Source organism: Lycorma delicatula, chromosome 12, assembly GCF_047948215.1.
Source record: "Lycorma delicatula isolate Av1 chromosome 12, ASM4794821v1, whole genome shotgun sequence".
Classification (NCBI taxonomy): Eukaryota; Metazoa; Arthropoda; class Insecta; order Hemiptera; family Fulgoridae; genus Lycorma; species Lycorma delicatula.
This window is the reverse complement of record NC_134466.1, coordinates 34,552,368-34,566,181: the sequence shown is the minus strand read 5'-3', so window position 1 is coordinate 34,566,181 and position 13,814 is coordinate 34,552,368. Positions and strand designations below refer to the sequence as shown.

The following is a 13,814-nucleotide window of genomic DNA, read 5'->3' as shown; positions in this document are numbered from 1 at the left end:
TGAAAAGCAAATAAAAAAATAAAAAATAAAAATCTATGGAAATACTGTATATTTCTTAGAAAATCCTGTTTTGGAAACTACCAGAAAAATGAAATTAAACACATATAAAATAAAAACTAAACTAAAAAATATAAGGTAAGTTGGAAATATAAAAATATTAGATAAAAAACATATATATGTACGTATGTATGCACATATAAATGTCGCACTGGTTTTATCAATCTCAGATCAGGATTGGCAAAAACCAATTTTCTTCAAATTTGGTTCAAATATTTCTATATATGGGACATTGATCATATTAATTTTTTTTTTAAATTTGTCAAGAAAGTAAGAAGAATTTCGCGAAAAATCTATTTTTGATATCTTCACAGGCGTTTTAGAGAAAACTTAATTAAAACAAATTTGATACCTACAATGCACGTACAAACAATAAAAAAAGGTTTTTTAAAAAAAATCCACTCCCACCTTTTAAAATTGAAACATATTTTTTTGTCCATTTCTTTTATCTCCCATCGGTCTAAATATTTTTCAACATTTTTTCAAAGTTTATACTTCATATATAGAGCTATCAAGAAATTTGATTTGATTTTCTATTAAATGATTTTTAATTTTTTTTTTTTATATCAAGAAATTTTCTTCCTACAAATTTTTAAAATAAAAATCCCAAACGTAAAATGTAGAAGAGATTTTTTGAAAAATTTTTTTCTTATTTTAATCTTAATTGAAGGCTGTGTTAGGTTTAGAGAAAACTTTACTGAAGTAAATTTATGAAGCTTAACCTAATTATGCATATTTAAAAAAAAAACGTTTTTAAAATTTATTCCTCACCTCACGAAAATATATATAACTGTTTTTTTTTTTTTTTGGCACTAACTCTAATTTCTATTTTTAATAGCCGGGAAAGCATGCAATGTATTCTTGCCAGCTTTTTCTCTACTATGTTAATATATTTAGATATAAGCTTAAATGAGAGGAAAACTGGATTGTAATATTATGTTTTTAGGATGATAGCGCTCAAAGTAATGTTAAAAAACTACTAAAGATTACATAACACACGTATTTTTACACTACATATTTTAAAAATATTTATTTATTCGTAACATAATTTCATAAATTTATAATTAAACACCAAATAAACTTAAAGCAAAATTAACTGAACATTTTTATTAAAGAAAAAACAATACTTGAGTAATTTCCTATATACCCATTTTATTTCTTTTTATTAGTACAGGAATGCTGTTTGATTAAATTCCTTGAACGAAAAGGATAAAACAAGATTCAACTCGGTATCTGCATCTTATTTATTACATCCAATTACCTAGTGTTTGTTCTGAGCGTCCATCGCGAAATCAGTTTAATTTTGCTATATCAGAGAATGACCAAAGGAGATGCAACGGCACTATTAACTCAAGAATGGCAGGAGGCACAGGACACGGTGAGGAATGGCGCCTGGGCGCGCAGACTCACACCCAGGTTGGAGTCGCGGGTGTGGAGGGCTCATGGAGAGGTTGAATATCATGTCATACAGTTCCTCTCCTGTCACGGCGAATTTGGGGAATAACTCTCTACCGATTTGGCAGAAGGATGTTCCAGAATTGCATACATTGCGAGCTGCAGGGCACCCCTATCATATCTTCTTTAAAAGTCCTCGATGGGATGGGGTCAAGTTAAATTGTAATCTCAAATGGATGACAGACACTTGAAATCGCTGTCCCGCACATGTTAAAGAATTTAAGGCAACGGCTAAACATGGAGAAGCTGATTGCAGACATCCTAAAGAGGAAAGAAAAGGATTATAGAGAATGGGGGACAGACTGAAGCTCTGGTGGAAGGCATGGGGGAGAAGGACAGCCCTCTATTGAGCTGCCATTCGTCCGCTTAACTATAGATCCGGTCCAGGGATGTAGTTATACAAAAAAAAAGTTTAATTCCGCTATCGATGTTTAAAATAAATGCTTGGAATTTGCCAACTAACGAGGACATGCCATTGAGTTCCTGCAACTGCGTGGATTTCTACTTGAAACCAAGACATTTCACAACGGACGTACAATGAATCTTTATGAAACTCACGATATTGTATAGTATAGCAACAAACGTACTTGTCGGTGAAAGGCAATTATGTGTGTCGATACGTAACTGAAAAATTCCAACCTCAGGTTCGTGACAGATATACGTTTTCTATATGTTGGAAATTCGAAATACAGAGATTGCTCGGTGTAATCATGAATCGGACGTATCCGAATACAACAGACAACTAGAATAGTTTCATTAAAAAAGTATGTATAGATTATATTGAACAGCATAGTTAAGGTAAAATAGGGATAAACGTTATGATCCTCAAAATCGATGAGACGATGTTCTCGAGGCGTTAAAATCATACTGATCGCATTTATCCTTAAGAAACAATGGGTTTCGGCGACTTTTTTTGTGAATACGGCTAGTGTTTGGTTGGGAAAGTTGCTGGAAACAATTTGTTTTCGAATTACGACTAGACAAAAATTTCGCCCAGATTTTAGCTGTTCTAATAAAAAGAATCCCTACTGTAATATTTTTGACCCAAATTAAGGAGTAAAGCTGATGGTTTTTTAACAATGCTATTGTACTAAAAACCTAAAAAAAAACTTGTTTATTGACACCGAATTTTTGTGTTTTACATAGAATGTCTTAAAAATAACCCTATTTAAAGTTCTACGACTTGTTTTATCCTATTTCTCAGTTCAAGTTACATAATAAACCACCAACTCTACACCTTAATATGTGTCCTAAAAATTACAGTAGGGCTTCTTTTTATTATAAAAGCTGAAATCCGGGCGAAATACTTCCCTAGCCGTAACTCGAAAACAAAGCGATTCCAGACCTATGTTTATATGAAGCGTTTTCAATATTTTCAGTAGTAGAATAAGTTCTGAATGTTTCTCCGTTTCTTCGTGGGACACCCTATATATATATATATATATATATATATATATATATATATATATCGTATTGAATCGGTTCATAAGCATAAACATATAAAACAAAACCCGTTTCTTCTATATTCCAATATAATATATTTTCTGCTTATCAGAACACATGATCTTGAAGTAGGTGTAAATAAATCCGACACTAATAAAGTAAGATTATTGTTACAAGATTTTAAACTCAAATTTCATTAAGAAAGTCTGATGCAGACGCATAGTCCTTTTTTGAAGATTAGATACGAACCGGGTAAAGCCATCTGTAGAGGTAGCACATTTTTAAATATTAATTTATGACTAAATCTTAAAATATTATTATTCATAACGAACTTAATTCTAAAAATTATTTAATCCTTCTTTTTAATCCTTTAGAAAAATCTATAATAATTAAAAAGAGTTCGTGACTATTTTAACTTATATCGTATTCAACTTGGTAAAAATTAATTATAACTGAATCAATATTATTATTATATTGTTAAATAAAAAGCTTTAATTAATTTAAAAATATATAAATAAGTTTCTTTAGAAAGTTAATCTGACACTTTCCCTTCTAAAATTATAATATAAAGAAAGATACCAGATAAATTATATTAAAATACTTTCTTATATGTTTTAGTTATTAAATTCCCAGGTTAAATTAAATTTTAATTTTTAATTATATCTTAAATAATTATTATTATTAAGAAATAAACTATAAAATTACATTATATATGTTTATTTATTTTCTCAGAATGTAATTATGATTGTTTAACAAACTAATTCCAATCTTTGATTTAAATTTAAATATTTGTAAACACTCTTTAAATTTAACCTTATTTTCAAGTGTAGTAAATAAGTGTAGAATACGCGTGTTTTTAAATTTTAAAAATCAACCGGGTTTTTATACCTAAACGCGTATATGTAAAATAGTTTTTGATAAATAAATTTTTAGTTTATTTTTGTACTACCTCCTTCCAAAAGGAACTAGTAAAAGTTTCATTCTTAGCGATCAGTTTACTACTTAAAATTAAAAATTTATTTTTCACTTTTACCAGATTACTTAAATCAATGCCAAATCTATTATAAACATCTTGATTACATCGGTCTACAAACTCTTATTTTTTTATTTCTAAACCACATTCTTCGGTAACAAATTATCATGAAGTACAATTATATTAGTCATCAACAGGTTGGTTACTGTATTCTCAAAATATAGTGATGAAACAAGATAGAACACAATTGTACGAAATGGTTTACGAAGAATGTAACAAACTTTCAGGAGATGTTCTGTTGGTGAATATAAAGAATATAAAGAAAATTCAAATAAACATACTAGGTTCTGAAACACTTCATTAGCGACTGTCGGCTGGCGAAAGATTTCGCCCTCATTTCTGTACCAAAGTATAAGAATTAAATATGTTAGAAAAATAAAAAAAATACATACACATACAATTAAATATTAGCTTTAAAGATGTGTAATAAATTGTTTTATTTGAGTTTTCTTTTTTTTTTTAATAATTATAAAAAAAGATCTTTTGTTTTGTCATATTTAAATTTTGTTTCCTTTAATATTTAGTTAAAATTTGTAATATTTTTATATGTTTTGTTTTTAATAAACTTCAGAATTCTTACGTTTGAATTTAGACTGTAGACTTTATTTATACAACTTCACTCAAAATCAAATTCTCTACAAGTGTTGTTTAAAAACATTTATGCTTATGACCCATTCAACAAAGTATTTTACGCCAAATATAAAACAGTGTGTTTTTCGACCAAATGTTTCGTGTTTTACCCCATATTTTCCGAAAACTACTAAATATACGGTTTTGCGATTTAGTTTTTTACAATTTTTCAAGTCAGATTTCATTTAAAACCAACCACTAAATTTACATCTTTGTTTAGATCCCAAATATTAGAGTCATGCGTAATTTTATCGAAGGCACAGAAATAACGGCTAAATCATTCACTAGCCGACACTCGCTAACGAAGCGTTTTCAAACTTATATTTATATGAACTTTCTTTTTATAAATTATAAATTCATTGTAAAATGATGCTTTTTATTAAAACAGTAATTTATTATATGAATTACTGTTTAACGAATTTTCACCAGTAGAAGATGTTGTCAAAGTTTGTTACATTCTTCGTGAATCAATCGTATCACAACCCAAAATGTTATATAATGTTAAAAGAACTGATGATAAAAACTAAGAATAACAAAATAAATTTAAATGAAAGCAGTTAAAACATTTATAAAAGTGTTTGGAATGAATGAAAAATCTCGGTTGAGTTTCAGGTTTCAGAATAAAAGCGGAATCTACGTTTTTATTGAAGTTAGTTTATAAAAAAAAACAAAAAAACAATAAAAATATTATCTTTTTGGAATATTACCATTCTTCAAAATATAGAAAGTTTACAGATAGATGCGCAGCAGTTCTTTCTAGGGTTGTGAAACAGTATTTGCAATGTTAATAGTACAATGGAAGGGATAATGTACTCTCCCAGGAAGTCACACATAGCAAGAAGGCAACCTCCAGTTCAACAATCCATCTCAATCCTACGCGCCAACTGAGTTTTCTAAACTTTGACGAACAGTACGAATGTATTCTAGTCTTGTATCACAAACTTGAAATTAGTAATCATTCCTAAACTAGCTTCTCCTAAGTAACGGTATAAATTGGGATATCCAAATATTATTATTATTTTAATAAAAGAACTAAAAAAAAAAATACTGTAGGAAAACTTAGCGAATTTATCTTAATTAGTGTGTTAGTTAAGTTAGTTTTTACTTAAAAAAACGTCTTTTTTTACCTAGACGGGGAGTAAAGCAGATTTTCCTTTTTACTGGTAACGTTATATTTGAGTAAAATATCCCTGTTTAGTTTCAAATTAGCATTCTTATGGGGAGAGTTTATTGAGGTACAGAAAGTACACTTGCATAATATAAAAAAACAAAAAAAACAATAAATTATATATTTTAGAAACTTTTTATTAATTAAAAAATAATAAATTGAGGTACCATTTGCATAACTATTTTAATTAATTTTCAACAAGATTAATTTCATTGGTTTCTTGAATGATAATATTAATCATGAATATATTAGAAAGAAATAACTGTGGGCGGAAAATTTTATAATATACCAACTTAATAGAATTGGTAAATAAAAACGTTTAATTTACTTCTTGAATCTAGAACTTAAGTAATATATTCCTAGTCATTAAAAATTCTTGAAATTGTTGTATCATTTAAGTAACTTTTTTAAAATTGTGTCAGTGTTATAATCTAATTTTTGTTTTAAAAAAGTACGTGTTTAGAAAAAGTTATTTCAGTTTTAAAACTATTTTTATGGGAAATACATTCCATTACACGTAATCAGTATTATTAACACATAGTGACGTAACTTGAAGGTATAAATGTACCTAATTTAGCCTAAATTCTACGTTATTATGAAATATACCTAAAAATATCTTACCTTCAAAGATGCCATATCCGAAACAGAACGATGGGTCTGTATTGTTTCTAACTGATCTAAACACCAATCCAATTCCTCCACAGTCTCAATTGATAACTTCATGTATGCCTCATCTACACAAAAAAAAAAATAAATAAATAAAAAAAAATAATAATAATTGATTAAAATATTAAAATACTAGAAAAAAGTATAATAAATAATGTAACAGTGTTTCTATGATAACTTGGTCATTTAACCTTTATCACGTAGTGGTAACATCTCCGCTTTTCATCCAAATTATTACGAGTTTGAATCCTAGTAACATTTTTCATAAGGTAGAATAATTACATATCATATTTCAACGTACGAGTAAAGGCTTCAATATCCATCTGATAAATCAAATTATCCAACCATAAAAATACTCTTTCGTACGAAAAAAACAAGCAAATCGATGATTTTTTTTTCACATTTTTGATACAATTCTGCATTTACAATTCATGGAATTCAAACAAATTTATTACTCGTCGAACATCCATCCATCAACACCAGTTATTTATATTATATATTTAACGTTTGTTTTCACGTACAGATCTCATTTTCTTCCATTTTTAAATGAAATAAACGTAACGTTTTAATATATGACCTACCAACAAATAATAATGTTAAAATAGAATCTTTCTGATAGCTGGACAGATTGAATAATCAATCATTTAACTGTCGCCCTGAAGCCTCACTTGATATTGTAAAACCAATCTTGTACTTAATTAATTGTTTATTATATATTAATTTAATAGGTAATACTTTTCAAATCACAGATGTACGGATAGTGTTCAAATTTAAATTATAATCTGAATTTGGCACCAAATAAAAGAAAAAAAAAAGTGAACTTGGTACCACTGTCTTATAGGCGGAAACAAATACAGACCTATTCCATTCATAAAGCACCCAGCCGTTATATGCTATTTGTTTACATGCATGAGTGATAAAAGAAGTGCATCCGAGTGTGAGACGATAAAATGGGAAACCATAAAAAATTTGTGAAGAAAGACAGTACAGCGAGGAATCGTTGGCAAACAGTACAGCGAGGAATTTATAGGAATCTATAAATGAAGTAAATTTTTTCAAAGATGGTCAAGGTATTGAAGAGAATGTACCGCACTCTCGCCGTCCGAAAACATCGACAACAGAAGAAAAGGCTGACAGGATTAAACACAATTAACGAAATGATTGTCGAATTACAGTGCGGATAGCTGCATCAGAAATCAAATTAATATCTGGAAAGAATACGCACGTTGGATTCCACAATGTTAACGACGAAGATAAGCAAATATGTGTGTGCCGGGAGGTGGCACACACATTGTTATTAGTACAATATAAAGAAAAGGGCAATGAATCTTAATAATATAGTGTAACTATACTGAAATTTGGACTACTATTGAACTACTACGAGCATCGATTCAATGACATCACTTTATCTCCGAAACCAAGAACAAAGAGAAAATATTGTTTCAGCATGATAAATTATGGCTTCATTATTTCTGAATACGGGGTATGTTTTAAAAATCGATCTTCTAACGTAGCACTAAAAACACATAGCATGATTCAAAATATACTGAAGAGCCGGTATTTACTTAAAATTACATTGTTGACGAAAGCCTATTTTCACAGCGTAAGATCGACGTTGGTGTGTTACCGGAAAATAGATGTTTGGAGATTTGTAACGAGAAACAGAGGAATGTTTTATATATATATATAGATTTTTTATAACCGAACATAGACACGGTTGTTACCCATCATCAAAGAACGTACCATTCCGAAATCGACAATTAAATCTGATCAATGGAAAGCATAAAAATCCTTCAAAAAAAACGCAGATTATACCATCAAACTGTTCATTATAAATAAAATTTTGTAGATCATGACCGCGGCGCGTAAACACAGACAGTAGAGTACGTGGCTGCTGGAAAAGCAACGTAACAAAGCCCAATGCGGTATACACAGGTTTTAACTCTGTGCATACAACGACTGTATGCTCAGTCGTATCCACGACTGAATATTATTTGTGAGAGTTTGTGACATCAACACCAAGAAGGAGAAGACTTTTTTGAAAAACTTTGACAGATACTGTGTCCTAAAGATTTCCTGAATAAAGGTCAAATGTTTATATTTACAATTGCTAATAGGTTAATTAATGTACTGGAAGACAGATAACGAAAATAATCCTCTTTTTCCTCTTCTCAAAGGTACATTATTCAATTTTCAAATAAAATTTTTCTCGGTGCGTTCATATCATAAAATGTTCATTTAAATTCGTTTTTATTCCAATTAAAAGTATCATTAAGAAATATTAACAACTTAATTATTATTCTTGCATTAAAACTTTGCTTTAAATATTTATTGCATTTTTAATAAACAACTTGAAAAGCAATATATATAACAACTTGCCTCATTTGTTTTTACATATTGCAACATATGCACTTTTTTATTTGCATTTTTTTTTCATATCTATAGAATAAGAATTAATACATTACATAGAAAGAAATATGCGTAATTTATTTTCTTTCTTTAAAATGTAGAATTATCTAGTAAAAAAGTTATAAAAAGTTAAATATGTTTAAAAAAGATTATAAAAAAAATATTTAGTAACAACAATAATAATAATAAGAATAATAATAATGCCCTGAGGTAGGTAATCCCCACGTCCGGAACACAACATCTACGTTCCACGTCCAGGGCGGCAACAGCTGTACTTATGTACAATACATATAGCTGGCTAACGGGGCTCCGAGTAAATTTCTCGGATATGCTTTTCTTTTAACCTGTTTCCACCTTCAGGTCATCATATGGATTGGAGTTTTCGGCAACCTGCAGGATAAGGAAAAATAAACGATTTGGAAACGGACTCATACCATTTTTAGAGCTGGCGATGTGGTTGCCAGGGTCAATGTTATTGCAGGTGTAACGGAGACCCTTCTGTTGTCCACATGCCTCCCGCGATGGCAAGCATGTAGCAATGGTGCCCATGTATGTCGTTGTATGGGAGCTCTGAAAGCTTCGGTGAGCAGGAGCCTGGAGTCAGTGCAGAGACTGCGCATCCCCTCTCTGCCAGGACATATGCCGGTTCCACCGGAGTACCGGATCGGATCTCCAAGGTTAGTAGCCCTGGAGTGGGGGTGTACCTTGGCGGCTAGCCTTGCTACAGAAGGGATAAATCCACATGAATATCCTTGAACAATCAAACGTGGCAGAGGGTGCACGTAAACACCCTCGTTTAGAATCATCCGATTCGCCACAAGCGAAGAGGAAAAAGAGTAAAGAGTGTGAAAAAATCAAGAAAGATGCTGATAGAATCAGTAAAGACTTACAGAAAAGCTTATTTGGCTATAATGTACCTAAGATTTTTAATTATTACCAAGGAGAATGGAAACTTTCAAAAGGTTAGTTCATTCTTAATCGCAAGAGAAATAGCTAATTGTGCTGGTGGTCCTGTTAAGGAAATCCGGAAGACTTTTAACAGATTGCACGTTGAAACTATCAACGACAGTCAAAGCCAAAAAGTCCAGGCATTGAATAAGATCGGTTAATTTGCGGTATCAGTGCAACCGCATAGCACCCTTAATACATCCAGAAGAGTTGTTGTTTGCCGCAATCTTCTAAATTGTACTGAAGAAGAAATAGTACACGAAATGTCTAGTCAGTGAGTGATTCAGTGTCGTAGGCTAACTATGCGAAGAAATGGTGAAGTTCTTCCTTCCGCCTCGCATGTATTGACTTTCAATACGCCAAATCTGCCTGAAAGGTACGAGCCGGCATCCATCGGCTTGATGTACGTGCTTTCATTCCACAGCCAATGAGATGCTTTAACTGTCAGCGATTCGGACACACTGCAGCTAGATGTGAAGCTCAGGAAATTTGCATATGCGGAATAAAGATACATGAGGGTGATCCATGTAAAGACCCTCCAATCTGTATTAATTGTAAAGGGCATCATAACTGTCCAGTATATAATACGGAAACGGCCATTGAGGAAGTTAAAACGCTTCAAAAGGTTAGTTATCCTGAGGCGAAGAAAATTGTTAGTCAATGAACACTTCGACAATCAATCACTTACGCAGAAGTAGCTGCTGCGCCTTCTTCATCAAAAATTAACGTGGAGCAGTTGCTTAACACGATGGCACCAATTCTTGCATCGATGATAGAAAAAATCATTGATGCAAAGATTGAGTCGACTCATCGGTCAGAACCAATAAAACATGTTAAGGCTCATTCCCGGACTGACGTCGTTGATATAAGAAACGAACCAATGCAGCACAAAAAAACAGAAAAACCTGCAATTATAAAGCCACCAACTGACGTAAAAATTAAAAATCTTGACTTATCTGACAAAGAGAAACAGATCACTCCGTCGTCGAGTCAGAAGAATAAGGAAACTGTGACAAGAGTACAAGGAAAATCTACGTCTACCGAAATGGAGGTGCAAGTTATTAAAAAGCACCAGACGCAGATGATATAAAAACTGCAACAATGGAGCCTCCAAAAGCTCAAAGAACAGCTTCAGCGAGAGCATCTATTTCAGCTGGACCCAGCACTGCATTAGAGATTGAGTCCAGCTCATCAGCCGCCGAAAGTGCATCGCTTGCTAGTATAGACGCCATAGCAACGATGCTAACAGCACCAATGAAGCTTTCACCATCTGATGTAAGCCGGCGAACGTCATTGGTATCAGAAAGAGAAGAAGATGCCATGTCCGAAGCCTCAGACACACTGTCATCGGAAGTTGAGGCCGTTCGAAGAATGGAAAAACGGTGCAAGAAAGGATGGCCGAAAGGAAAGCCTAGGCGGTAATTTTTGGATTTGAAGTTATAGAAGAATGTAAAATATTGAACCTTTTTTTTTTTTTGATGTGGGACGGGGCTAATGACCAAAGAGTAGTCGATGCCCCTAAAAACTGCAAAGGAAAAAAAATAATAATAATTATTATTTATTATTATTATTAATTGTACGTAGGTAATTAAACGAGTCTTTTTATACGGGAAGTTGGTAGTATGAGACTTTGATAAACCAAATATTAAGATGAACTGCACCTCCGTAGTGTGTACGGCTACCATAATATTTATTGGGGTAAATAAATATCACATCCTTTCCTTGCTATCCATATATATAAATAGTTCCAAGTAAAAAAAATAATACATTCATAGTTAGAAATTTCTGGAATATCACTTATATAAATTCTTTTTATAACATTTTTGCGGAAATGTATGCAAGTTCAAGTGATTTCATTTATCTAAAAGGATTAAATTCTTCAAAAATAAAATCCTTTTTCTTTCTAAAAAGATTTAATGTTTAAACCAAAATTTTCCTTACAATTTTACGGTTAAGTAATTATATATGCACATACCCCAAACCTCAAGTAAATCCCTACGCATTGAAGGTAAATTACTACCGCAAGTAACATGGTAGATAACAGATGTGATGTAATGGAGAATTATATGTGTATTTGCGGTCAGTGTAATTAACTACAGGCTGACAAGATATGGAAGCGCTTTGATTAGAGTAAAATATAATATTAAATTGTGATCGGTTACTCAATATTAACTTATCTAAAAAATAAACAAAAAAGTAAATTCAAACATTACTGCGATAAAATCGATTTTAATTAAAACTGTTTATTTTAGAAGTAATGAAAATTAAATTGAATACCAGTATTACCTATATTAATAGTAGCCAATGTACTTCGATTTCTGCTAAATTAATTAATTCCCTATTTTTCTCCGGTTTTTAACATTTATCCTTTTTAACTAGTGAACAAATTAATTTTTTTTTATTTTCCTAATTTGTACGTTGTAATATGTTCAATTAGTGAATAGTAAACCACACCACCTTCCTCCACTGCACAATAAGATGAGGATGAATGTATGACATGCATTCATCCACATGAATGCATGTACATGACACAGGCCGAGCATTCCACAGTCGTGGAGTTAATTGAACCCCAACTACGAATGTACACAGTATCCATTGTCTATCTACTATTCAAATCCTATAAAAGCAACTGACTTTTACTAGGGTTTGAAACCCAGAATATTCGACTTCGAAAATCATCTGTTAAACAACTGATTTGCGACGATGAGTTAATCAGTAGACTATCTCGGTAGACTGACTTAAACAATTATTTTTACCATCCTTATTTTATAATTTTATTAAAGTTGTTTATCAACTGAAAAGACTAATATAATAATAATAGTAACAAATCTTTATTATCATTTATTAAGCGAATTATAAAATTAATAAAAATCCAATTTTTATGGCATTATATTATCAGATAACAATAATATAATGAAAGTTAAAATATTGAGAAAAATCCTTGATGACAACGAATACTAATTAAGAAGTAATAAAGATTTTACAAATACAATGCAACTAAGAAAATACCAAATTCCTTCAGGAAAATAAGAAACAAAATCTTTGGCCACCTTATGTGAATGAATATAAACAGACTCACAAAATAAATCTCCAATCACATTTACAAAAAATTATTGGAATTCAATGAACTTCCGTAGTGCAATAAGACCTAAAAGAAATGAAAATATCTGAAGAAATAGCACAAGGTTCAGAAAAATAATACAAGCTTTCAAAGATTTTCAATAGAAAGAGAAAAAAGAAAACAACAATGTCTGGCCATAAGAAATAAAGTAAATAAATTGCGAAAGATTGAACTATTAGAATAAAAATAAAGAAATTCCTAAAAGAAAGAGAAATGAATGCAAAATGTTACTTCATGTTTTTTAAATCATTATTTTGAAAAAAAAATAATCCATAGGTTAAAAGAGTAAAAAATTACAAAAATTGATGTTTAATTTTTTTTTGAGTGGTTATGCTATATTCCACACAAAGTAGAATGACCTTCTGATAGAGGATGATACAAGTGATTAAAGAATGATTAAAAAAAAGACTTCATAACTTCAAAGTAATAAGAAATTCTCCGAAAAAATATTGTAAATTTGTTTGAACATTTGATTTGTGAGTTTATTATCATTCATTCTCAAAAGTTGGCCGAAAATTTTGATTCTTCTTTTCTCATGGAATTTGACATTTCCTCAGTTTCACTGTATTTATAATTTTTCAATTTTCTCATTTTCAGAATTTCAAAAATTGTTGAGGTGTTAATTTTTTAGTAAAATGTATCAAGCTATGAAGACTATTCGGAAATTAAATTTCCGGTCCTCGGTATTGCGCAAAGGAGTGGGGATAACGATTCTATATTTATAAATTTGAATAGCCCGGTTCAGTGCTTCTTGGAAATATCCCTCTCTTGTTTGTTCCTGTAAAATTCTCGTTCGAAATGGCTGTGATAGAAAATCCCGCCGAATGTGAAATGTGTGCCATCATCCGTTTCCTTCAGGCAAAAAATTTGGCAGCTACTGAAAT

At 30.9% G+C, this 13,814-nt stretch overlaps 1 protein-coding gene across 2 annotated transcripts in view; it reads right to left on the bottom strand.

Moving 5' to 3' along the window:
* dnc (phosphodiesterase dunce) overlaps nt 1–13,814 on the bottom strand; it is a 343,784-nt gene that overhangs the window by 135,457 nt on the left and 194,513 nt on the right. For both annotated transcript variants that reach the window (XM_075379582.1, XM_075379583.1), the window contains one exon: nt 6,408–6,520. In XM_075379582.1, the coding sequence (XP_075235697.1) occupies nt 6,408–6,520 (113 nt within the window). The remainder of the gene's footprint in view (nt 1–6,407; nt 6,521–13,814) is intronic.